Source organism: Crocodylus siamensis, chromosome 2 (assembly GCF_052110815.1).
Source record: "Crocodylus siamensis isolate JL-2025a chromosome 2, ASM5211081v1, whole genome shotgun sequence".
Taxonomy (NCBI): domain Eukaryota; kingdom Metazoa; phylum Chordata; order Crocodylia; family Crocodylidae; genus Crocodylus; species Crocodylus siamensis.
The window spans coordinates 5776152-5803284 of record NC_143396.1 but is presented as its reverse complement, the minus strand read 5'-3'; the positions used below and the strand labels follow the sequence as shown (position 1 = coordinate 5803284).

General features: G+C 48.3%; 1 protein-coding gene across 3 annotated transcripts in view; it reads right to left on the bottom strand.

The window, feature by feature from the left end:
* The window catches only part of RNF24 (ring finger protein 24), a 63049-nt gene that overhangs the window by 27560 nt on the left and 8356 nt on the right, over nt 1–27133 (bottom strand). Inside the window, exons 2-3 of one of the 3 annotated variants that reach the window (XM_090035075.1) lie at nt 6491–6572; nt 1641–1790 (exon numbers count right to left, since the gene is read on the bottom strand). In XM_090035075.1, the coding sequence (XP_089891201.1) occupies nt 1641–1783 (143 nt within the window). In that variant the 5' untranslated portion in view covers nt 1784–1790; nt 6491–6572. Of the gene's footprint in view, nt 1–1640; nt 1791–2057; nt 2232–6490; nt 6573–27133 lie in introns of those variants that run through there. The other 2 variants (XM_090035077.1, XM_090035076.1) reach the window with 2 other exon arrangements.

Sequence of the window (27133 nt, the reverse complement as noted above, 5' to 3'; positions counted from 1 at the left end):
TGACAGAGCTCAGCAGATGCTTGGAGCGCTTGTACTCTAGCGTTACAAACTAAGAGTGTATCACACACTACAGAAGTGCTAACTTCAGTACAGCAGCCCCTCTTTTTGCTGCTCTCCAGCCGGTGTGAACAGTGTCGACAGAGCTCCAGCATTCACTGTAAAGAAGAGTGTTTCATGCAACAGCACAACCAGCAGGCTTTCCTACGCGGGGTGTTGAATGCTGTTGATCTTGCCCATGCCACTGAGACTGCTATTTAAAACACAAGGTTGAGAGGAAATGAAGAGTGCTCCTTGCTGCGTGACCCTGGACAACAGACACAGAGACTGTCTGTGCTTTAGAAATGGAGGGAGGGAGAAGGCATGGATGTCTTGTGGCGAGGGAGAGGGAAAACATAACGGTCCCAAATCTCTGTCAACTGTATTTAAAAAATGTAAGAGATGCTAGAAAGGGGTAACGTAGGAAAGGCTTTTATGCAGAACAGTTGTGTATATGGAGGTCTTCAGCAGGAGGTTAGGAAGATAACTAAGCAATGCATGGGGTGAAGTACAATTCCTGCCAATAAACTGAAACTCTCATAATGAAATTCTTTGTTCCTGACTACTGCGGAGAGGCAGACACAGCCATGAATCACACAGAAAGTTGCAGGTCAAAGTGCTCAGAACCACCTTTTCTTTCCCATGTATTTTATTTCCTGCAAAGTTTTGTGTTTTTATCTGGGAGAAACAGTTCTGCCTCACTATTAATAATCAAGCTTACAAACATAAGAGTAACCTTTACGGACTATGTTCACTGCTGTTCAGATTAACAAGTCAAGTGTGCATCATTAATCTCTAAACTGTGCTGTTGAATGAGCAATTTGTGTACAAGAGCAAATGAGGCAGGTATCAAACATTTCTTAAGCACACAGTACAGGAGTTATTCATTAAAGAGAGAGATGCATTGAAACGTTAAGCAGCAAGCAAAAACACGTTCACTTCAAGGGTTTTGTTTGTTTTTTTTTTAAAGTAGATCATATAAGAAATCACATTTTTTGGTGCTTTTCAATCCTCTTTAAAAGCAGCGCAATGTAGTTGCTTTCCTGAACAGTTAAAGAAAATCTGTCCAGAGCGCCAAATAAAGTATTCTTGCTCTACATTTTCTGGAATGATTTAACCTGGTTAATATGACTGTAAGAATCTAATACTCAAGTCACTGAGCAAATTATGCTACCTAAAGGGAGTATTACAATAATTTCAAATGGTAAAAATCCAAGTACACTATTCTTCACTGAAAAGAAGTGCTGTGAAGTCAGGCAGCAGAATTCAAACGATGCTTTAGTATCGTTTGTAATAAATTAAATTGTTATATTATAGCACATATTGCATTATATTTGTAACACAGTTTAAGTAAATAGCAAATAGATGCTTGTTAAGTCTAGACAAACTCGCTGAATCCTTTTTTCCTCTTGAAAATGTGGAGTTGGATTTCCTTTGAAAGCTATTCAGAGGGCACGGACATGGAAAATACAAAAATCTCCTTGCTGAGATATTTGGTGGCCTCCTCTCCCGAGTGATGCCCACCAGCTGCTTAGCACATCACGGGGTAAGGACTGGACAGAATCGGGGTGACTTCAGGTAAGGGGCTACGGCGGTTCATTTACCTGATTAAGTAGCAACAGAAGAGTAAGCTAAGGATGAAGACGAAGATGGCGGTGCCGAAAACCACGATGTATATATTGAGAGGCAGGTTCTGGAACCCGATGTTCGGCATCCTGAAACTGTAGTGCTGGAAATCTGAGCTCATGGATGGGCTGCAAAGAGACAAAACCGAAAACGTGGATTTGAGACTCGACCTCGACGGTGTGAATTCTCGGCCTCTCCTGGTCTGGTTTTCGAAGGGATGAACTGAAAGCTTCAGAATGGGAAAGTAAAGTCAAGGGCCTATCCCCATATCTGTCCCCTCCCAGACCCAGCAATATCCTGTTGCCCTCTGCCTTTTTGCTATGATAAGGAAGGGCAGGGTATGCCAATCTGTTCCCCCACCGGGTTCCCTTCCACGAGCTACCGTTTTGGCTTACCAACCCAGAGGACAACCTGGAAGAGCAAACAGGGAAGGAGCGATGGGCAGTAGACAGATGCACACTCTCCCTTCGCAGCGAGCACTTGAAATGCCACAGCTGCACGTTCAAGCCGTGCTGTTGCGGCCAGGAACTCTCTGTACCTGGAGGCTGAACGAACTGAGAAACGGCGAGTGGGGCTTGCACCGGGAAGAGTTTTTTTTTCCTTTCCGAAGTTGGAGACGAACTCCCCTCCAAGTGGAAATTCCCCTCTGAACACATCAAGCTTGCAAAGACTTGACGACTGTCCAGAACCATTCAAATAAACTCCCAGGCTGATCCTCGCCTTGGCTCGGGCAGCGGGAGTGTTCCTATATGATTATAACATTTCCCTTTAGTTACAGGCGTGGTTTCCTAGGCTGCAGTTACAGTAAGCCTGCTCTGGGGAGGAGATTTCCACGGACATGATGAGAACAATATTACAAGTGTGATCAGCTTGGGCACGGGAGCGTTCACGTGGGCCTGCACCAGGTTGCCTGGTTTAAAGACAGCTCCGAGACGAACGCCCCCCTCTAAACCTTTGGTGATTCTCCCTGGTTGCTCAGTGAGGTTGCCCACGTTTCTGTCTAAATGGGTGAGACAAAGAGGAAGGAGACTTTGAGAAGGGAGGGAGGCACCAAAATCAAAAATTTCCTCCTCCACCAGTGAGGACAGTATTCAAGCATACGAATAGCTGCTTGGAATCACAGATTTACCATACGATCCTTCCCATGATCACAGCTTCGTGATCCATCACGTGGGACAGCAGCAGTTTACAGCAACTGTAACAGGCAGTCTTTTAAATGGATATAAAGCAATCGATCTAAAAATTACGGATATAGTGCAAGCACACTATATCCGGTAACACCTGGATGAACATCTTCACGTTTCCAGAAAAACTCCGTCGTTCGCGGTGTGACACTACTGCGGGCAATGTTCAGAGAGGTCTGAGAACTGGAGGGAAAAAATGCATGTTACGGCCCTGGCTTGCCCGTATGAGGCCAGGCGCTACAAGAGCTCAAAAAGCGAAGGAACCCAATTTGCTCTCCAACAAACTCATCTGCCCAAACCGGAAGTGCATGAGCTCACCCCGCAAGGCTTGATTAAGCTTCACAACACAAAGCAACTAAATACGACCACGATCTTACAAATGCAAAAGCTGATCTCAGACAGGCTGGGAGTTTTTAAAAGGAGCTTCCTTGGTCTGTGCTCATTCCTGAACACCGTGGCCTGTGTACACCGTTGATACTGCAAAACCAAGTGTTATATACAGGCACACAAGTCAGTTGAGAAAAGTTTAATGGGTCGGTGATTCTGGGACCGGGTCCGCTCTACAGACCTCCGCTGACGTAGCTCCATTGGCTAGGACTGGGAAGAGAAATGTTTCCCTGCCAGCAAAAGCCCCTGATGTATACCCCTCCAAAGCTGGGCTCTTACAAGTGAGGCTCACTTCTTTTTGGGCTGGTGCTGAAGTCGGCTAGCATGGGACAAGCCTGGTTTTGCTGCTATAAACTGTATCCGAACCAGGAGCATTTTGCCCCAGTTCCTGGGGCTCTTTGTGTGGACCCGACCTATGCTATAAAAGCAGGCAAAGAGAGAACTGATGTTGAAAGAGGCAGATGGAGGCGTTTGCTGAAGGGCAAGAAAAACCCAGGACAAAGCGTGCCATATTTATGCTGGCAGAGAAGTCTCGAGGCTCCTGGGGACTTCTTGGGGTCAGTGTCTAGCTACTTCCACCCTCCTTGAAAAGCTTCTTCCTTCCCACATCCCCTTTCCCCACCCAAACCCACCTGCGGGAAACCTTCCTCAGCCGATTTCACTGGCCTCTCGACTCCCCCTTGCCTCCGAGCTGCTGCTCCCTACGGGGCATTTATGCCGAAGGCTCTCGGGGTACAGGACCAGGTTTGAAAGCACGCGTGTGTCTCTCTCTCGATAGCAGTGATGAAGTAGGTGGGGGCCCAAGACTACAATAAAGCTTAGAATCTGTGGCAAATAAGAAAAACACGAGTGCAAAGGCAATCGCCACTTGTTTCTGCTCCGGCATTCGCCGGTCTGGTCCAGCCCCGCTGCGGTTTAGATCGGTTTGGAATTTCGTTCGAATCCAACGGCCCTTCCACGGCGCCCGCCCGGCTCTTTTGGGATGCAGGCTGCTTTCCAGCCGGGTTCGCTTGCCTTCGCTAATGACCTTGCATTTTGCCCCCTTCCCTGGGTTCCTTTAAATCATCCCCTGCATTGCAGCAGTGTTGCACGGGCCCTTTCGCACAGACGTCAGGGTTTGCAGGCTGTTCTCGTCATTGTTTCTGGCAGAATGAAAGTCCTCAGAAACCAGGCTATCTAAATCAGGAGAGCCTCCAAGCCAAGTGGAAATGCCACAATAACTTCAGGCTCAAAAAATGCGTACACGCCCCACCGGTGCCTTTAGTTACAGCACAATCTTCTCTGAGGCCTTGCCACTCTGATAGGGGCTTAGCCAACTCAAACTTGCCACTTGAAATATAAAACGCATGCTTTCTTCCCTAAACGAGGCACGATTAATAGCCTCGCTGCGTAGCTCGATGAAAGAGGTGCGTCTGCTATAGTAGCTTTGCTCGGACAAAGGGAAGCATAGTTCAGGGACTTTTAACAAGAAGCCTAATCGGGACCAAATGGTGTAAACGTGGAGCCGTACTGCAACTGGATCCCCATGAGAGTCCACGCAGGTGGGGACGCTCCAAAGAAAGGAAGTTTCAGGCTGAGGTCAGCATGCCAGTTCAAACCTGCCCCGTGATCCAAGGACAGGAAAAAACCAAGTACCGCACATGTTGCTTGGAGCCGTGCCAGTGCAGCGTGTGCATATGCCTTATCGCAGCTATGGACAGGGAGGGCTTCAGTTTTCTTCCAAGTTTCCCTGCTTGTATCAAGTTAAGCAGGGTCTTAATGACAACTGCTTGTTTTGGTTGTGAAAAGTCAACACAACAACGCTGGTAATTCAGATTTCCTCCCCTTGCTCAGCAAGGAGCTTGGAGGAATGCAGTGTCTCCTCCTCTGCTCTTAAAATAAGCGGTGGGGTTATAGACCACACATTGAAGCACCTACCCTGGAAGCTTCCCATATACTGACTTCCCCATCTACCTTTACCTTTCAGTACAATTGAGAAAGAAATATTGCTTCCATCACCCATTGCATCCTAGTAAGGAAATGTGAAAAAAGAATGAACACAGACTTCTACTTTCTACCAGGTGAAATTTAAAAAATAAATAAATTTTTTTATATATATATATAAAAAAAATATCACATGGGGGGGGAAGCATTAGGAATAATTTTCCACTCTGTTGTCAGAGATTATATACAAACCAGAAATAAATATTTCTTGGTGATTTGGCTCAGCTTAGTCTACTTCTTCCTTAGATCCGAGGAAGAGCACTTGTCCAACTGCTCTCCTAACTACAGAGGGTCTAATGAAAGACACCATAGAAATCCCTGCCTTATTCAGGAGAGTGCAACTTTATCTCACAACTTCACGCCAGTCAGCAGGGCAGTGATTCTCAACCAGGGTGTGGTGAGATCCTTTTAAGGGTACTATGCACTGTTAGCATGGTTGTGTGCAAACACCTACGTGGGATTTGCAAGATATACTCAGAAACTTCAAATAGGAATCCCGAGGATCGAAAACATTTTGCTCTGTTGTGGTCTTTAAGGTCTCCGCAACAGAAGAATCATAGAAAATTAGGGTTGGAAGAGGGTCGTCTGGTCCAACCCCTTGCTCAAACCAGGATGAGCCCCAACTACATCATCTCAGCCAAGGCTTTGTTGAGCTGGGCCTCAAAAAACCTCCAAGGATGAAGAGTCCACAACCACTCTCGATAACCTGTTCCAGTGCTTCACCACACTCCCAGTGAGAAAGTTTTTCCTAATATCAAACCTCGACTTCCCTTGCTGCAGCTTGAGCCCATTGCTCCTTGTCCTGTTGTCTGCCCCCACTGAGACCAGCCCAGCTCCAGCCTCTATGGACCTCCCTGCAGGGAGGTGAAGGCTTCTTTCAATCCCCCTCGGTCTGCTCTTCTGCAGACTCAATCAGCTCAGGTCCCTCAGCCTCCCCTCACCAGTCCTGTCCCCCAGCCCCCAACCATTTTTGCTGCCCTCTGCTGGACTCTCTCCAACGTGCCCACATCCTTTCTGCAGTGGGGGGCCCACAACTGGACACAGGACTCCAGATGTGGCCTAGCGTTCTTGCTCTAGTATTTGTGCATAGTCAAAAAGCAAGCCAAAACGCTGGCAGGGCCCTGAGTTTAATGAAGCTGAGCGCTACTGCACTAGTGTCTTTCAGTCTAGACGAGACCTAAATTTCTAATGCAACAGATAAACTGGAATTACTCAACTTAAAAACAACAAAAGAAGGGTAAACAGTTAAGCATTAAAAAGGGTGCTGGACTTACTCAGTTTTTGCAGGCTGTCTCTAAGGGAGCTGGGCTTGACGATCTAAGTTCTCTCTATTAGATGCTGCAAATCCTCCAGTTCCTAGAGAAACAGGAAATATTGCATGGAAGGACTTAATCAATTGAAGAAATTGTGGACATTGCTCTTGGTCCAGCAGAAGCATCACGGCGGCCCTCAACCTCTGCTGCCGCAACCCTAACCATCAATCCTGTTAGCAGTCTCAGTCAGGCGAAAGGCCATGGACCGAAGGCAGCCCCAGGACCAAAGTCTTCCCAGTCTCCCATGTCTGCTCCCTGTTTCTGAGCAATGCCCATCCTCATAGTACCTTGCCTCCACATCAGTGTCTGGACACATTGTGACATCGCGCTACTGCTTGCAGGGCAATGTACCTCTTCTACGGCTAAGGAGAGAAATGCTTTTTACAGTCGAAACTTCATTCAGCCACTAAAATTGAACTCGCCACACCAGGGTGAAACAACTCTCTTCTCCCCCAGCTTCTGTCCCATAACTCAAATGAGAGAAATGAAAGCAGCAGGGGAAAAAAAAACCAGGGTTGGACTGAAAAAGTCTCCAAGAGATTAAGGAAACAATTAACTTGGAGAGCTTTTTACAAGAACGGCCTGCTTTTGAACAGCTGAGCTTTCTTTTGAATGGTATTCTAATCTAGTTCAGATCTGCCGAAGCAGCAGCCAAAAAAACGGGAACGTATCAGCACTTTCAGAAGAGAAATGCCCCTTTCTGCTGTCCCTATTCATACAGCCTTTCAACTCGTTTCCCAACTGCACCTTCCACTTTCCTTCCCGGTTAGATGGAGCACAGCCCGATTTGCATTTGTCTTATTCAGGAGAAGAGACAAAAAGATTTTATGTGCAAAGCTACATAACAATCTTTCTTTCTGGCAGTCTGCTCCTAGCATTTGATGGAGTAGGTTGCTGCCTATGAAAGCCCGTGCCTTACTTTAGGTGCCGCTACGCCCGACTTCAGACCGACATGGCTAAGCGCCCCTGGGGAAACAGAGTATAGTTTGTAGTTGGGATGCTCAATGGATCTGCTCGGGTCTGTGACACGGAGCCCAGAAGAAGTTCTGAAGACGGAAAAGACGACGAGAACAAGAGCAGAAGGGAGGAGGCTCCGTGGGCGTCTCGTTAGGGAGGGTAATGACGACGCGAAGTATGCTCGAGAAGAGCAGGGGAAAATCCAGAGAGATCCTTCCTTGGAGAGACAAGTGTTGAACTTAATGAAAACCAGCAAGGCCAGCTATCCCATCGTGCTTGAAGGTGCTTGCGTGTGCGCACAGTTATGGGAGAAGGGCACCACTGGCAATGCCTTCCAAAATCCCATCCTCGAGTATATAAAGGAAGCAAGGGAAGTGAGGGTGGATATTAGGAGAAATTCTCCATGAGGCGGGTGGTGACGCACTGGCATGGGTTACCCAGAGAGGTGGTGGACTCTCCATCCTTGGAGGTTTTGAAGACCAGGCTTGACAAAGCCTTGGCTGGGATGATGTAGTTGGGGCTGGTCCTGCTTGGAGCAGGGGGTTGCACTAGATGCGACCTCCTGAGATCCCTTCAACCCTCATTTTCTATGATTTCAAGTAGTTTAAACATAGAAATGGCCACTGATAAACAGGAACTTTTTGGATAGAATTCAACTGAGCCCTTCTTAAAGTCCAACTTCCACTTTGCCTTAGCAGTGGTTATGCTGGCGGACATCTCTAAGTGAAGGACACTATCGTTTTGTGTTTGGACGTACGGGCGAGTGCAAGTCCACAGACACAGGAAACAGGCCAGCCAAAGGTGTGTGTGGGGGGGAACACCAAAAAAAACCCCCACAACCAAAAAGTTCTGTGATACCAAGGGAGAACATCTTTAACAGGAACAGACCAAAGAGGAAAAAAGTATGAATCTCCCCAAGAAAATCCAAAGAGGTTGCCTGAAGGACAGTTTAGGCTGCCTTCACTCTGAACAGAGACAAAAGGGGGGGTGCTCCCAGAATAAAGGAGGGGCATCACAGGACAGCCAACGGCAAAACAGGGCACGACCACGCCACCTCGCACAGCGCTCGGGAGCACCACGGTGAAACCGGGCCCCGGTCCACGCATGCCTGAAAAGGTCACACGCTGCTTTTTGGTGCACTCTTGGGGCAAGTCTCTATTGTGACACACGGACGTGGACGGCACTGCCGCGGCAATACACTGCACCCGCTGGCTCCCATTCTGTGCAATGAACAATGCCGGGTGGCTGCTGCTTGGGGCACGCATATCCATGGCGTGGCCAGGGCTGCTCTGAGCCCACGGCTGACTCACGAGTGCAGCAGCGATGTGACGTTTCCCGGGTGCATCGTGCAGGCAGAGATGGAGCAAGTACATGGGTGCATTTGGGGCAACACTCTTTAGCACTGGACTTCACGGACTGGGAAATGTGCCTATGGACCGGGAAGTTTTATTTCCTTTTCATAAGCAACTAATAGTAGTGCAGTAGTTCCCCGATGCTTTGATAAGGAGCAGAGGTCCCACTGCAACAGTGCCGTACAAACACAATACAGGAAACCATTTATAGCCTGTGCCCCCCAACCCCACATCAGATGCACACAAGGACCCCTGCACTGGCACGGAGCCCAAGCGGCTTCAACACGATGCCTCCTACATGACACGGCTTTCCTTTCTGCTTTGAATGTGGAACTGCAATCCTGCATACAAATGCCCAGCTCACATCTTCCCCCCCCAGCTGGGATGAATTAAGACTAGGGGATCAGCACAGTAAAACAGAAAGAACCGAGCGTTCAGAGTTAGCTTCGTGTCTTGTCTTTTATTACCCAGATGACCAAGGCAGATGTGCCAGCAGTCAGTCCCAGGACACCAAGCTATTTCTTTGACTATTAGAAAAAGCAAGTGTGATTAAATACAAGTTATGGCAAATGTAACGTCCGAGTTAAAAACCCCATGGTGGGGTCAGAGCTCACAACAGCAGTATCCTGACAGCTCTGCTCATGCAGTACTTTGCATTATAAGGTGGACTGTGTTTGTAATAGGCTTAAACCACATGGTATGGGCCAAATTCATCTTCAATGCAGTCGTTCCTAGCTCCCATATAACTTTTCTCATTGAGAAATCTCTGCATCACCCAGCAGGCCAGAAACACAGCTAAAATCTCCTGGATCCCAGTCCAGTGCACCATCCCATATGACCATGGCAGTAACCTCACGGGACTTACATGATGGGAGAACCTGGCTCAATATGAATAATCCTGTCCAGGCAACGTTAGCACGAGAACCATGCTGTTTCCATTTCCTGACATTCAGACATTTCCAGCTGAATTTTATGTTATTCATCTGGGTGCTATTTAGTAAAAAGAACCGGTACACGTGTGGCCCATACAGGCGCTGAGGATCCTATCTAAGTTCAGCAACCAGGGTGGACTTAAAGAAAGTTTATGCCTTTGCTAAACGGTGGCTAAAGCCCGTTTCCAGTTAAGCTGGGCCGAAAGGGTAATGGCACATCTGTTTATACTGCGACTGCTCTGGCTTGGCAATGCAAAAAGAAACTGAATTTTACAGCAAACCGGAGCATTTGCAGAGAGGGCCGAGGAATGCACCTCAGGCCTCTCCGCCCCTTCCCCTCCAGAGACTGAGTGATTTTCTTCTGTCTGTGACATGGCAGAGCAGCTCGGAGAGGATTTGCTGTGTGCGTTTCACAATCCCCTCACGCCTGTCACCTCTGCAGCAATGTGCCTCCCGGGCAGGCCGCGCCGGGGAACGTGCTCTCGTGTCCTAACGACATGGGCACGGCGTCGGCAGAATATGAACACAAACCCACCGGGGATGCTCAGAAGTGAATTCACAGAGGCAGAGATTTTGAGGCTAGAAGGGACTGGCAGACTGAGCTACGGTAGACGGCAGGATAGATTTGCACCTTACAGACTAACTAATGTAAGTGTGTGTGTGCACGCCCGTGCGTAAACACAAGGTTTCGCAAGCCGAAGTATCTGAAGCTGATCCATCTGATGAAGTGAGATTCAGCTCACAGCTTGTGCTTACACATGTGCGCACACAACAGTTAGCCAAAGGTCCAAGTCTACCTTGCCTTCGACTCGACTGCAGGCTACCTGCGCGTCTCAGACACGGGTGCACCTCCACCCGCCCTCCTCTCCATCTCAGCAAAGTCAGATCCAGAGTCAATGCTGCACCGTTTTTAATGAAGAGGCTGATTGCAAACTGGCAACGCCCCCCACCCGTATAAAACTAGGTGTCAAATGAACTGATTGGATCCTCCAGGCTTCTAGGCTACTTTTAAATTAGTTATTAACTCAAATATAAAAAGCGAGACCAATTTTGAGGACCGTTCTTTGATCGGCCAGGACAGTGTTTTATTTTATACAACTCAAACGATCATTTAAAAAAAAAAAAAAAAAATCTCACAATGCATCTATGCCTGAACTGAATTACCAAAGGTTATTAGACACAGCAGAAAAGGAGCAAAAAAAGTTGACTTTTAAACTGAAATCCCTCCACACCAACCCCCCCCCAAACCCCAACCTCCCCAGCACAAACCTCCAAACAGCTGAGTGGAATTTCCTCAGCCGTCAGCCCTGGACTGAAGGCAGCGAGGCTGCATTTCAATCCAAGAGGAACTTTTTGGGAGAAAATGATGAGTGCATGCTAAGAAGTGAATGCTGTTGTCTTAACTGCAATCTCCTTATTGCAAAGCGACGATAAAAAGTTCCTCTGCATTGGTTACATGCTCCTTTGGGGGAAAACGCTCTGTGCCAGCAAATGCCGAACTGAAGGCCAAGCAAACACTGCATGTGTGACATTTAAAAAAAGCAGGGGAAAGTTCACAAGATCTCTTCCAGCTGGGAGCAATTTCCAAATAACTTAGAACTCGTGAAACGGGGGAGGAGAAAAAAAAAAGGGGAACAGAGAGAAAAAAAAAACCCGTTACTCTTGTTTTAATTGACATATTTCGGGAACTTTCTAATGGGCTCTGGAAACGCGGCCTAAAGCAACACACGCATTTGATGCCAGATTGAGATTAATCAGCTGTCTGGGACCTTGCAGTACCTGCTCAGTGTCCGGCCGAGCCGTTATGCTGTAAAGTAACGTTTTGAACCCGCGCCTTCCCATCCGTCTGTCTTACAACTCTGCTTTGCTCCTTCCCAAGTGAATTTGAGGCTCAGTTTGATAAAATATATCGCTGAAAGTTATCAACCGGTGCAGCCACCCTGGGGATAACATACAGGAAGCCACGCAAGACCACGGGGATGATAGATTGTGTTTAGATGTCTGGAGAGGCTGTGTCATTTGAACTCGAGAGAATATTAGCAGCCAATTACACTGACACTGTTTAACCATTTGCTGATGTGGAAATTCCTGTGTTTACAATACTTTTCCTGAAACCCATTAAATTGAAAGCCAAATAGGGATGTCATCCATATACAACCGGTTGGGCATGCATGGGCACTCTTGCAAAGCAGCAGCATTACTTGGTGAAAGATTACCTAAGAAGACATGCCAGGGTCAGCTCTGTCCGTCTGGAGCCACTTTGAGTTTCCTGCTCTCTTACACTTTGAGACCACGAGCTAAATGCAACCCCCTTGCTTTCACCAGATCCACAGAAGCAAGGAAATGCAGGCTGCGACGCAGCCCAACCAGCCCCCCAAATTGCAATATTGATAATCTTATTACAAGCATCGAGGGCTGCTCGGTTTTAAAAAGTACAACCGAACCGCTCCTGGTCTTGCACAATTGCAACGCGTGCTGGACGTACGATATATAAGACAAAGGAGCAAACTCCGACTTGGCAGGAAGCAGCATAACTCCCTCAAGCAAGCTGCGCCTGCACATGTTAAGGTGGTCAGGCCCAGGGGACAGAACTGCAGAGACCAAAGACACCGATAGACCGCTGAAATCTCACTTGAATAAGTAGCACTCTCCTCTTCCAGTCGCTTTGGAAGTTAGGGGTTACTAGGCTGACAGATATGCCTTTTTTCAGGTGAACCATGAAAGTCATCTTGCTCGTGATCACCTGTGGTTATGAAAGACCCTACAGGTTTGGGGGTTTTGGGCAAGAAAAGAGAAAATACATTGTACTGGCAAAGAACTGTTAGCACTGTTAGTGTCTTGGTCCAATTCCAACATATGCTAGTTTTATCAGGCCTAACTGGATTCCTCTGCTTTCAATTATTTGTGGTACTCTTCAGTTCCTAGAACAGAGAGGCAGGGCCCGCGTGTGCCATTAAGAAATTCCAGGGTCGCTCTAGAGCAGGGGTGCGCAATTATTCCAGCTGGGGGGGGGCCGCTTAATTTGTTTTGGTGAGCTGTTGAGGGCCACAAGGGTAGCCCCGCCCCTTGACAGGTGCTCCACCCCCTGGTCACCATCTTGGGACTGGAAGTCCTGCCTCTAAGCCCTGACTTGTGCCACCACAAGTCCCTCCCCTTCCCCCCAGAAGTGCTCCTTTTGTGGGGTGCCATCTCAGAACTGGAAAAACAAGAGCCAAATCATATGTTAAAAGTCAAATATCTACTTTGACATATTTTAATTTTATTTCAAAAAACATTTTTGCCCTGATTTACCTGTATTTGCATAGTATATATAGAAGAGATTGCATAATAGCTCAACATAAAAAGTCATACTCTTGTATAATGTGTGTGGGGGGTACGTGGAGGAGTGTGTGGGGTTTGCGGAAGGGCGTAGGGGAGGGTGTGGGGATTGTGGAGGGGCATAGGGGATTGTGGAGGGGCATAGGGAAGGGTGTGGGGTTTGCAGAGGGGGATAAGGGAGGGTGTGTGGTGAGGTATGGGCCTCCCCATGGTGCACAGCCTCTGCTGCCAGGGTGGCAGCAGCAGCAGCAAGGGGTAAGCCCTCAGGTTGCTCACGGCCCACGCAGGTGGAGCCCCCCGCCGGCACCCAACTCGGGCCACTTCTGGGAGCTGCACATGGCAGCAAGGAGCAGGGCCAGGCCAGCCCGCCTCCATTGCAGGGGGCCCCCTGCACATCAAGCCAGAGCTGTGCGCTGCGGGGACGGGATCAGGGAAGCCTCGTGCAATGGAGCTGGCAGCCTGGCTCTGCTCCCTGCTGCCACGTGCAGATCCCAGGACAATGCTGGGAGTGGAGCTGCCCTGGCTCCATCATGCAGGGCTCCCCGCCACCTCCGGCAGGGTCCCAGGAGCTGCATGCGGCGGCAGAGAGTGGCAAAGGCTGCCGGCTCCTTCGTGCAGGGCTTGTTCCCAGCGGCACGCGAGGCTTGGGAGCTGCATGTGAGCTGTGGGGTGTGCCGCACAACAGAGCCGAGCCGACCTGGCCTCTGCGCTCCTGCTGGGCACGGGCCCCTGAATCTGCATGCCTGCTCAGGTGCAGCTTCTCCCCCTGCACTGGCCCTTCCCCACCGGCTGCCCGGAGCACTGCAGCAGGCACGTGACGAGGAGCCAAGCAGTTGCCCCAGCAGTTGCCCCACCTGGAAGCCGTGTGCTGGCCGGGGCTCTCCCCGGCACGAGGATGGGAGCAAAGCATGCTGCCCTGGTGGGAGTGCCTGGGTCTGGGCCTCATGCAAGCGCAGAAGGGGCCGCCAGGGGCCGGGCAGGATACAACTGATAGGCATCTGCCAGCAGGCCAGATTAAAAATTGCCAGGGGGTGCAGATTCAGCCCAAGAGCCGTATTTTGCCCGCCCTGCTCTAGAGGTAACAGCATATCGTTTGCCTGTCCCATAAAGAGGTTGGGAAACTTCTTTCACGTTTTTGAAAACACAAAGGTTCTTGCACAGAAGCTGGTCTAAACATTCAAACTTATTCAAAGCAATGCCACATTTCTTCAGCGACACACACGTTTGTCAAACTTGAAAACGTTATTAAAAAAAGAAAAAAAAAAAAAATCAAGCGATAAGCGAGTGGAAAATGAATCTGGGAAAAAAAAGAAGTAGTGCTACTGGCAGCTCATTTCCAGGTGTCAAAATGCAAGCTTGCTACTTGCTAAAGAAAATGTTTGCTTGCTAAATTAGAAACTTTCACCCTATAAATTACTGTTTTCCACAAGGTTGCAAGTACCTATAGAAATCAAGGGTTTTGTAACTCCTCTTTCTCTTTAGGTTTGATGAGAGACTGGATGCTTAATATTATACTGATGTAATAAAGTTGCAAAATTAAAACAACTAAAAGTAAGAAAATGCCTGAACGACAGTACCCTCTTGCGCATCGGGATTATGTTTTTAGCATCACCACTGCATAGAAAACTTCAGCCCAAATCTTGAACGTTTGCAAATAATAAGCGATTGAAGAAGGGTCTTGCAGCAGACAAGCTGAAACGAGGCTGGCGCTAGGACTTCCTCCGTGCATGGAAGGCAGGAGCTTTTAACTCCCGTTGTCCAGTTTAGAAGAGAAATATGTAAGATGAAGAAACTGGTTAAGTGCGCCTTTAAATCTGAATGAATGTGCTACCACTGGCATGGAAACAAATGCGGAAAATAGGTCATCTCGTTTCCATCGCTGAGTTCAGATCAAGCACTTTTTGTTTAGTGCTGGTCGAGAAGTCAGGCCAGAGTTTGCTCAGGGCTGATTTAGCACAGTACGGGGGGGTGGGGGGGGGAGGAAATCAATAGCTCCTATGCAGCCTAAGTTCATAAGGAAATGAAGGTCGACACAGAGTAAAACATTTTTCCTCCACGATGGGCTCTGCTGGGAATCAAATTATATCACAAAAGCAGAAACGAGAAATGGAGAAGATTTATCAGGTCATTTGGTCCTCTTCTTGCCAGCCTCGCCCTGATGCAAATTCCAAACCAGAAAAGTAGGTCATGGTCGAACTGTGGGAAGTTTGCGGAGCAGCCAGCGACACGCAAACACACATTTGGATGGGAGTGTGGGATCCGACTGGCATATCGGCCTCAAAAGCCCACGGCACGCAGCCTTTCAGCTGCTTGCCCCAAACTTGCCCCCCAAAAACCCCCATCCTGCCTCTCACTTCCTAGCTAGCAAAATAAATGCTCAGGGAATTTTTTCCTTTTGGCCTTTTGTTTGCTTCCTGGCAGACGGCTCCGTACGACACCAAAACATCACGTACGCGGTGCATTCACTTTCATTTCTCGGTAAGCAGGGCAGGAAAGCATGCAGGGAGTTTTTCCCGGCAGGCCAACTGCGACCTATGGCAGCGTAAACACGATGACACCAGAACAATAACCCTCCCTTTTGCTTTGTGCATTTTTAAGGGGGCCTGACTTCCTCCCTGGCAGGCACAACTCGCGCTCTGACCAACGTTGCCGTTTCCTGTGCCCAACGTTTCCTTCTTCTTTTTTTTTTTTTTTAAAAGGATGAGTGTTTCTTTGGCCCCTTCTGGCAAAGGGGAACTATCGGGTCATCTTTAGGGATTTACATGTGCTCAACGTGGCCCGTGTACAGACCCCGCTCCTCCCACCGCACTGTCCTGTGCAAGGACGGAGAAGCAAAATGCAACTTGAGCCAAAGGTCTCTTGCTGGGCTCCTCTGCAGGTATAACACAGGCCCGAAGCTTTACGACTGCACTGGGCAGGTGACGGGAGACTCTTACCATCGCCCCAAGCAACACGGGAGGACTGTGCCAAGCAGAAGCAGAGCTGGACACAGGCATGGGCAAACTTGGCAACCGCCTGGCCCTGGACTTTAAAAAGGGGGCCTAAAAATGATAAATTTTTCCCCTGTTGTCCAATGATTATTATCATAATAGGGGGCCCCATACTAAAAGTTCGCCTGGGGCTGCCAGGAGTCTCGGTACAGTACTGGTGGCTGGGCTGCTGTTGCTTCTGGTACCCCCATCCACCTGTTTGCGTAAGGCTAGAAGTCAAACTTCAGCGGATCACGTCGGCTTGACCCAACTCTCTCTCTGTCACGAGAGCAGAGGAAGAAGTGTGGCCGCATATTCGGCTGGGTAGGACGAGATGAGGCTCATGATCCTGCTGCTCTGACAGCCTCCAGCCAACAGCTTGAGCAAAACGCCCGCGGCAGGGAAGTCAGGAATCGAACGCAGAAATACAACCCCCCAGTCCTCTCCTGGCACAGCCTGATCGCATGCTCAAGGGATCCCCTGCTACCATTTTCACAGGAAGGAGAGACCACCCCGGCCATGCCCCCAAACAGGTACGCCAGGCCAGCTACGCGACTGTGGCCATGTGCTAATGCAAACCCGTGCGTCCTCTCCCAACGAGCGAGACGCTGAAAACCAGGAACGGAGCGGCCGGCTCCATTGACGGAGCAGATAGTGTTTCTAGATGCACATTTCATAGCTGACGTCGTTCCAGCCTGGAAGCTCGCGGTGAAAATAACCACAGCCTTCTACGGTTATTGCTCAAGTCAATTAAAATAAACTACTCCCTCATTCAGGCCGGGCTCCAGTTTGCTGGTCCAATTTATCACCTGCTGAGCTTTCCCTCCATGTGATGAACAGATTCCCCTCTGGAATGCAGAAAGGAAACCCATCCACCACCCACCACGGATATTGCTACTGGGTCAAATATCGTTAACTAGGCAGGCATGTGCGGCGCGGTAGTCTACGGACAAGCCACGATGACCGACTGCGGCAGGGGCTGAAGCGCGGAGGAGGCATTCGTGCACGTCCCCCAAACTCTCGATCCCTAAACATCCCACACGTGACTTTCCTTGACAATGCAGGAGCCCTTGGGCAAAAAAACCAAGAGAGCTGCAAAGAAAACAAAAAGGACGAATGAGCCGCCCTGTATGCTAACAAAGAGACGTTTTGCCTTCCTGTCGTGGGGCATAATCAGAAGTAAAAAGTCTCAAGAGATGAATAAGCCCCATGGCGCATTTTAGAGTAGGCATCTTATATCGGGGCAGGACACCAGACAAGGAGGTGGGACACTAGGCCTGCCGAGTGCATAAAATAAAGGATGAATTGAGTTTGGTTAAGTATCTGGGAAGGAAGGAATATTGCTCACATTTAAATTAAATAAAGTCCAAGAGTTATCGCTAAGGTTTTCACGGAAAAAAAAAAAAAGTCTCCAAGGGGATCGCGCGTATCTGAGCATCAGGAGACGGAGAGAGAAGTAGCATGGGTTGAAGGATGGGATTGCAGCTGCCCTTGCTCCTATTCGTGTTGGTCTCCATCAATGGCCAAGGTGGTATATCTTTGGCCTGCGTTGAATTCACACAAAAACTTATTTTTTTGTTGCAAAAAACAAAGGACAAAACAAAAAGCAGCAAAAAGCAATTGAGGGAACAGCTAGCGTCTCATACGGCAAGTTTATAGATCACGAGTCTCCTATTTAACAGGCCATTCCTCTAGCCTGTTCTGCTCCTGCAAGATGAGGGCACATTTTGGAGGTCAGTGCTGAGTTTTTAAAGATGTCAACATTATTTAAGAGCCTTAAAAGAAACATTCCCTTCCCTGGCCAGGCTGGCACTGTGCCTGTGCCTCGTCACTGCTGTCTGATGCCGATGTTAAAGGCTGACATCAAAACACTTGAAGTAGATCTTTTTTTCTTTCCCCAGCATTTCAAATACCAGCTATCGTTCATAGAGCAGGACTGAGGATTTCCCAGTGGTTTCCGTATTTCAGTGGGAAAGAGTCCTAGCTTGGCGTGTGCGAATGCTACGTGCTAGAAGGCATCCTACGATTCTCCTATCCTGTGCATGTCGCAACCCATTAGCTGCTAGCTCTGTTTGCAAGCATTAGTGAGGAGGGTAAAAGGCATCCTGTGAAAAGCAAGTCGCTCTGTGTAAAGATTCAGGATTTTACAATAGGTGGGAGCTGCAGGAGTGACATCGAAGACGACGCCACATTGCGACTACCCCGTGAGTGTTGGGAAACTGGTCAGTTGACGCAGAGGAGTCCAGGAGCCTTGCCGGGGTGTCGTGCCGTTTGCATAAACAAGGACAGCCATAAAACAACATATTTTTCTCCCCTTAAAATTTTTCCCAGTCTACCATCTGCACTCCATGGTAACAAGATGCACAGCTTAAAAAAAAAAACCCAAACCCTCATTTTAACAGATAATCTGAAACAGGACAAAGCCTGCATTTCTGTTTCGGCCTGTTCTGTTCTCTTGCAGGGGGAAACTTTTTGATTCTAAGTCTGATTTCAATGTACCGATACAACTACCCCCTCCCCACCTCCACAAATCAAGCCTTGCTGGCTTGAAAGATGCGCACAATTTTTAAGAAGTTGGAAAAGCATTTCTGAACACCCTTAAAACAGGAATGAACGCCAGACCCCCGGCACGTTTCTGTTCTTTGCCTGCTTTGTAGCAACGAGGGAGGACAAAGCGTTGTCTACTTGGACTCATTGGGTCAAGACCTGGTAGAAAGTATCAAAGATGAACCAATGGAAGTCTAATTTTATATGCAACCAATATTTTTAGCAGGACTCTCAGAAGGCCTCACGTTGTACGAGAAGGGGATGGACCAGCTGCTGGCAATGCACGCTTCCACTGGCGACGCGTACAGGGAGCCCGCGGGTGCACGTGCACCCCCCGAGATCAGCCGTGCACCCCCTGGAAGTGCCAGCCATGAAACCGGAAGTACACTTCCAGTTTCACTGGGTTTGCTGCCAGCTTGGTGATCGGCAGGTGGGGGGACTCCCCTATCAGCGACCTGGTGCCCCCCCAGACTCGGGAGGCAGCAGTTGCCTATGCATGCTTTTTTTTTTTTTTTACTAAAAAAAGGGCAAGTTTTTAGGTTCTCTCTTTTCAGGATTATATCTTTTTCTTTCTGGAGTCTCCTCCCTTGCTTGCTCCATGGCTTAGGCCTTGCAAGCAAACCTCGGGGGCACCCAAACCCCATGCCTCTGATCTTGGGCCTGCAAGTGGGCTGCCCACCAAAGGAGTTGGAAACATCTGAAGCCCCAGGTGTGGGTGGAGGATGTCTGCCGGTAGTACGGCCACTTATGGTTCTGGACCCTTGGATTTGGCATTAGTTTTGGCTAATTTGGGCTTGGATACAAATTAAAAAAAACAAACATCTTTTCCTTTCTGGAAATGCAGCTCAGCTGCTTGTGTTTGGAGAAAGCAGCATTTTGCGGACAAACACTCAGGTTAATCAGGCCAGCTGTTTGGCATTAAACTGTTTAAAAATAAAACAGCACTGGCCACATTTAGGTCTAGTTTCGACAGCTCTTCTCTGGAAATAGGAAGCCACAGGCAATTGCCTCATTTCTGCCACGGATGTGTGCGGGGCCGGGGGCAGGGATGGAGACGAGTGGTTCCCTTCCAGGATGCACACCCGGATCCCAGCTAGCCTCATTATTTTGCTGTCTTATTTAGGTTTCCTTGAAGTTGAACCTTCACTCCGAACGCTCCAGCTCTTAAACCTGCACCCTGCAACGCTTCCCTTTACGACACTGGTACGAACTCACCCCGTAAACCCCGCTTTAAAGGCTGCCTGCCTAGAAACGCAAAAAACCCAGGTGAATATTTGATGTTCGCTGCAACTGTACAGCGTTTTCCCAGGGCAGTGGAGCTACCAACGCCGTGGAGAGGTGTGGTGGCCGAATAGTTTAATCCCACGTCTTTGTATCTTCATGTAATCAGAGTCTCGTACTGCCCGGCAAAAGATATTGCAGGCACTAGCAACACAGCTTAGCAACGCGCATGTGGGCTTCGCTCAGCATCTCTTTAAAGGTCAAGAGAGCATATGATGCATTTGAGTAGTAATATAAGCTCTTACTACAGGCTAACGATACTTTAAGCAGGTCCATTTATCAGACCACCCTCAACTTGTCAACAGCCCCCAGACCGCCTTGCAGAGCGTCTCCTCCCCAGTCCTACCCCTGCCCCTTATCGCTATCCTCCTCCCTATGCCTTTTCTGTTCTGCCTCTTTGTAAAACACAGGGCACTGATGACGGAGGGAAAGGCAAGCTCAGATTTAGAAAGGGAGAGACTGGAATGAAACCCGTATTGAGGCTGCACTTGTCTGTGCTGCCGAGATGAGGATTTCTGCACGCGCTGGAGAGGAACACGATTGAAATTCTGCAAGAGAAGCCAGTCCTCCTCCGCTCCATGGGGCTGCCATGTTAGATCACATTTGAATTCACAGAACAAGGCTGCTAAAATACCACCGTGGCCGCTACTGGCACATTTCAATGAGACTACCATGGCCTCATTAGTGTAGTGGAAATTATGAGCCTTTCTTTGTATATATTTAAAAGCATGTCTATGAAAGTGTGCTGGGCGGCCGCCAGGATTTTCTGGCTCGTAGCTCGCAATATTTGACAATCAGGATTGCCTGGCCTATGCAGGTCAAGTAAACACTGTGCAGCCCAGGAAGAAAGCAAGCTAGGCAGAAAGTTATTTTAAAACAGTGGTTTTCAACCCGTGGTCTGCAGACCCCTGGGTGTCCACAGGCTATGTCGAAAGGGTCCATGAAAGAGGATTAGGTATGTGAATACCTGCACTTACAACTTAAATGGCTCCGCACTTCGAATCCAAATTTTAGGAAAAACAGGTTGAAAACTACTGTTTCACAACACATTGTAAGTGGCCATCTGAGCGAGAGAGGAGGCATTCAAACTGGGTAGAACGAGATCCTTCCCTGTAAAGAAGTTTAATTTCTTTCTATTTCTTCTTCACTCTGAAGTACAGCATTTTGATTTTGGGGTTTCCCTATGGCTTTAGCTGCAATAAATTTAAGGGGAAAAACCCCTACGCCAGGTTGTAGAACTAAGTACTTCATGTTGTCGTTTTTCCTTTCTCGGCAGACACGGGGAGCGAGGACAGTCGCTGCTCCCTGGCTAAAGCAGAAAGCGTAAGCCGCTCATGGGAGGCGAAGCCACCTATTTTGAAATCCTTTTCCTACTGGTTAAAGCCTCAGCAGAAACAAAGAAACAAGGGTCACGTAGTTATCAACTGGTTTCGAGCGAACGCTCTCCATGCAAACCCCCAGCGGACAATTTAATGGGTGCAGGGCCTGCTGAAAGGGCCCTGGTAGGCACAAAATACAAAAGAAGAAATACCAAATGAGAGCAAATCAGGCATCCAACCAAATTTTAGCCTTGTGAAGAACTCTGTAAATTAGTTGAGTAGGTACTTTTGACAAATAATCTCAGTAATATAGTGCAGAAATGCCTTCTGAAAGCTAGGCTGTGCGCGTACACAAATGATGTTATGTCGCATAAGAAAAAAAAAAAAAAAAGGAGACTCAGCTAATCCCCGCAATTTTATAAGCATTTGAGCCACTAATCCGTTGATCTCATTGAAAGGGATTAGAATTATTCTCTCACCAGTAAATTTAAGAAGTTTTGAACCAGATGTAAAGCAAAGCACGATTCACATCATGCAGTGGCTGCTACCGCACAGTAAGCCGCGGTACAGGGATCTTCACCTGCCGAGCCATCAAAGACTATCTCCTCCTTTCCATCCAAAGTGCTAGACGGGACAGAAAACTACCCTGGCCCATCATGTCCAGAAGGCAACAACAAATTTAAAACGATTTTTGCTGCTTGAGTCGTTGTGCATGGTTGCTGAAATGTCTAAGTTCATATCCACGCTGAATTTCTATAAGGGATAAAGCAGCACAGATATTGGGAAGGCTGCAACTATTTAGTGGAAGAAAATGAGGTACAGACATGTGCTCTGTGCCCAGTTTTAGTTTCATTGGTCACAGGAGAAAAATACCATTAGATACTGTACCTCTAAGGACACACATTTACTTTGTTTTGCTAACTAGATTTGGAAAATGAAAAAAACCCCCACAAATCAGTACAACTTCGCTTTTCATAACTCAGGTCATAAGACAGCCCAAACAATACAACCGCCCCCACAAAAAACCTCTGGAGGCCTTGTCCCATTTCACAGCCAAGATTTAATGGCAGAGGTCTGTAGCCAGGACTTACGTTAGGAAGGCTTAATTACTTGTAAAAATAAACGACAGTGTATGCATAGGCATGCTGAAGTAAGGGTCACTAGGCCCCAGCTTCACTTTTCAAGACAAGAGAATACAAAGTGTGACAATACCTTTAATTTTTAAACAGTCACATTGGTTCATGAGGTCAACCTCATTAGCAAAATTGTACTGAGTATATTTGGTCTCACGAAAAACTCACTTTCAGGGAAAAAAAAGCAGGTATAAAAGGGACATAACACAATGGATAACCAATCGTCCACTATTTTACTGAAAGGGGCACTGCTAGGCCAGCTTTCAAGCTTACTTTTTACTCCACAAAAAGTTGAGGTTTGTTAATATAAAGCTTTCTATTCTTTTTTTTTGCTTCCATAGGAAACTTTATTCTTGATTTTAAAACAAATTTTAATTGATCAGCATCCTCCTTGCACCTCTTTATATGTCCTATTATGAAGTCAACAACATTTCCAAAAACAAGTTTAGGTGTTATAAATCAGAGTCTTCCCAGTTTGCTACTGCAATGAGATTTCTTCTTTGGCTTTTCTGAAAATACGGTGCAAGTCTGTAATATTTAAAAAGTTTGTCAACATGGGGCATAAACAGCTCACCGTAGCTTTGTTGGCAAATGTCTCCCATGGAAGTAAACCCTGAACCTTTGCGTAACCAGACTACAAGAAGGCAGGAAAGGGGAAATCCCAGCTGACTTGTACAGCGAGTAGAAGGAGTTACTTTCTTTCATGCAAAAATTCTGCTGAGAGAACAGGTTTTCTTTTGCATTCTAGCAACGTCACAGTATTGCACTTGCAAAGCAAGTCCTAACATGTATGCATTAAAGCAACCGAACCAGTAAGCCAAAAGTGACATCAGACTCCAAGATGAATGCAAGCACATGCACGTGTTGAAACGCAAGCCCCCAACATAAGCCCTTGGGCTAGTTCAACACTTATCACTCGACAAACATTAAACACCGCAATATTTGGCAACATGGACTTTAAACTGCTTTTGCTTTGGACTGCGAGAAAAATGGCATGTACCGCGTGTGCTTATAACTGATGAAGCAACACGAATTGCGACAACAACCCTGCGTAGGGCACTGTGATAAGAGCTGGCAGGTGCTTGTCTCCTTTTCTCTTAAATCTCTTAGCCATTTAGTTCCCATCACTGCATTTTCAATGCTTCCCGATTAGATGGAAAACCGTTCCCCTCCACCCCTCCTCTTTCCCATTTCCACGTCGCCATCAGTGTAAGCCTCCATTGTAAGACGGGTCAGGGTGTATCGACTCGGCATGCTCTGTACCAAATCGTTTCTTCTCACCACTTATCTAATGGCAAGGGCTTAGCATTTCAATAATCTGTTGGGAGCCTGTTCATCTGAAAGCCACCGATTTACAGGAGTTCAGATGCATAAGCTCCGACGTGCGAGAACAGAAAGACCATGCGCCCCGGATACCCGGCCTTCTCCACTAGTCCCATAGACGACTCCGATGCTGGGGATTAAATCCGCTATTCAGTAGACCCCTCTCTGGATTTAAGTCCCACGCAGATCAAAGCATGACTTGCAGCTAACCGGCTATCTGAACAGGGATGGACATTGGTAAAGAAATTAGCAGACAAAAACCAAGCGTGCACAATATAGCACCAGTTGTCGAACAAAAAGCTCTGCTACCGCTGAGCCCTGCCTGGGTCCTAGGGCTGTTTTTATGTTGCTGTAATTTAATACAGCTCCAAGTGCCCCGATGAAGCAGAGGACTTTAAACTGACGGACATATGCTCTGTCAGTCACAGCCAGCAGACAAAGAGAGGGATGGGTTTTTAAAGCAGCAGCAGGGTATTATTATTTTTTAATCTTCATCAGCCCAGAGGTCCACAGAAAAAAAAAATATAAGACTGCACAAGATAACTGCAGATAAGGCTGCAGATCTTCTATAACAAGAATGAAGTTAAAAATAATGGCCTTTTCCCTTTGAGTACAAAGGACAATGCAGAAACAAGTGGCTTTCAATCATTTGGTTCATTCAAAAAGAGTCTAAAGTAACCCTTTTTGGAGATTAGAGTCCCCTAGTAACTTAATGTTGTACATCTTCTTTTCAATGCACCCTTTTTAAATCCTCACAAAAATCGTTCTCGAAGATACTTCTGTTCTGAAAATTAAAGGTCAACGGGCTATGTGTTTTGGCACGGCAGAGTAGGGGCGAGTGGCCAACAATGATTTTTAAAAGGCTGATTTCATATCAGGCAGATTGTTTTACACCTTGCTCTGTTGAGCACGCTGTTCAAATTTGCAACGCCCCCCTCCCCGAGCTGATGCAAGATTAGCTAGACAAAATAAATATTGCTTCCTTCCTGTGATGAGAGTTGTGTGGATGGGAAGAATCGATGCTGTGCACCTCCAGTACTGCCCTCTGGTTCATTCAGCAGAAATGAGATCAAAGTGATGAGACACATTAATACTCGGAAGATATTTGCAACATAGGAGCTCCTTTCCAAATCCAGCTGGGAACTTGGGCATGTGCTGCGATTCCAGGAAAAGATTTCCAGTGAGAGTGAAACTGGTCGGGGGACCGAGCGGGATGAACAGTTGGAGGATTACTAAAATTAGAAAACTGCCCTTCTTCCAGCTCAATGCTTTCAGTTTCCTTTTCATTGCCCAGCTTCCCCCCAGAAGCAAAGCAAGTTTCTTTCCAAGAGACGCTCTCACGTTACAAGCCGTATCTGAAGAGCGACCCCTGCGTGACGAGCGGGTTCATACAATGAAGTTTACCATCAACCCTTGGCAATTCAGTCAAAGTCAAGAAAACAAAGCAGATTACATGTCTGTGTGTTTGTTCAGGGTCTTTGCTACTAGCACCACTCTGGGGCCTCAATGAATGCAGGTGATGGATCAGTAGCAGAAAAAAATAAGAGTCTATTCCATAAGGCTGGTAAACCCCAAAGCCACAGAAATCTGAATTTGGGCCTAGAAACACTTTATACCTAGACAGTGGGCTTTTAAAGCAGGTTACAAATGTAGGATTTAGGATGACTGAACCCCTAAAACTGGCCCTCAGCTGTTTCCATGTCATTGAATATCTCCTGGGGGGAGGGGGAGGGGGGGGGAAGCTCATTGCCACATTGGCTCCCTTCCAACCCAACTCTCAGGATCACGGACAAGGAGGGTGAGAAGGGATCTCAGGGGGTCACGTCTAGTCCAACCCAGGACCAGCCCCAACTACATCATTCCAGCCAAGGCTTTGTCAAGCTGGGTCTTAAAGACCTCCAAGGATGGAGACTGCACCACCTCTCTGGGTAACCTGCTCCTGTGCTTCACCACTCTCCTTGTCAGAAAGTTTTTCCTAATATTCAACCTCAACTTTCCTTGCTGCAGCTTGAGCCCATTGCTCCTTGTCCTGCCATCTGCCCCCACTGAGAACAGCCCAGCTCCAGCCTCTTTGCAGCCCCCCTGCAGGGCGGTGAAGGCTGCTATTCAAACCCCTTCGGTCTTCTCTTCTGCAAACTAAAAACCCCCCAGTTCCCTGGTTTATTCTCTGCTCTCTCCTACTGGGTGTCTGATGGGGTGTGCCATTCACAACACTGCCTGGAGCCCCTCCTCTGGGGGGATCTCGCAAACCCTGTCTACTCCATATCTGCAAGGCTTCGCATGATGGCTTTCCTCCCAGATTCAGTGGTACTTACCCTTCATCCTCCAGCTTCTGGGGCTGTAAATAACAATCCTACAATGCTATCCTTCCTTCCCTTCAGGACCCTCTTCCCTGGGTCTTCCTTTCATCTTTGTCTTTGCCCAACTGGACAAACTGCCTCCACCCAGACACAGCCCATGGGGGAGCTGGTGTCCCCCCACCCTCTGGCCTGCGGGGGTTGCCCCACAAGGCCGGGGGGGCAGGGATTGGGGACCCCCACACCTCTCTTGCAGGCGCCTGCCTTAGGGCCCTGGAGGCGCAGGTGAGGGAGCTCCAGGAGGAGGTCAGCAGGCTGAGGGGAATCAGGGAGGTGGAGGAAAAAATTGGTGGCTATTTTCTTTCCCTGCAGGGCCACACACCCAAGGGAGAAGCACCCTGGGAGGTGCCCCCCGCTGCAGGGTGGCAGACAGTCACCTCCAGGGCCAGGGCTGCTCCTAACACAGCAGCACCAGCTCCTCCGGTCCGAGAACAGGTCCGAGGCCCTGGCGACACTGGACGAGGAGGGAGAGGAGGCAACTGGAGAGGGCACAACTCTACGCTCTCCTCACAGGCCGAGGGAGCCAAGCAGTCCCAGAGGAGAAAGCGTCGAGTGATCGTCATTGGCGACTCCATCCTGAGAGGTACAGCAGGCCTCATCTGTGGCCAGGAACCCCCTGACATGCGAGGTCTACGGCCTACCTGGAGCAAGGATTTGTGACGTGATGGGGAAGATCCAGGCCGTGATCCAGCCCACCGATTACTACCCCATGGTCCTAGTCCATGTGGTACTAATGATGCGGCCAGGAGAAGCCCTGATCTGACGGCGGACTACCACGCTCTGGGGGCGTGCTGAGGGAGAAGGGGGCACTGGTGGTTTTCTCTTCTGTCCTACCAGTGAGCGGAAGTGGAAGACGGCGTGCGACATGCATCGCAGAGACCGACTGGCGGCTTCGGGAATGGTGTCTCAAGGAGGGCTTTGGCTTCCTCGACAACGACCCGCACATCATGACGGGAGACATGCTTGGGTGGGATGGGCTCCACCTTCCCCCCCAAAGGTAAGCGTGTGTTTTCTTCTAGGTTGGCAGATCTCCTCCGGCGGGCTTTAAACTAGGCTCCCGGAGGGGAGGGGAGCCGGGTGTCCAAGGAGAGTGGTCGCTCCTTAAGGAGACGATCC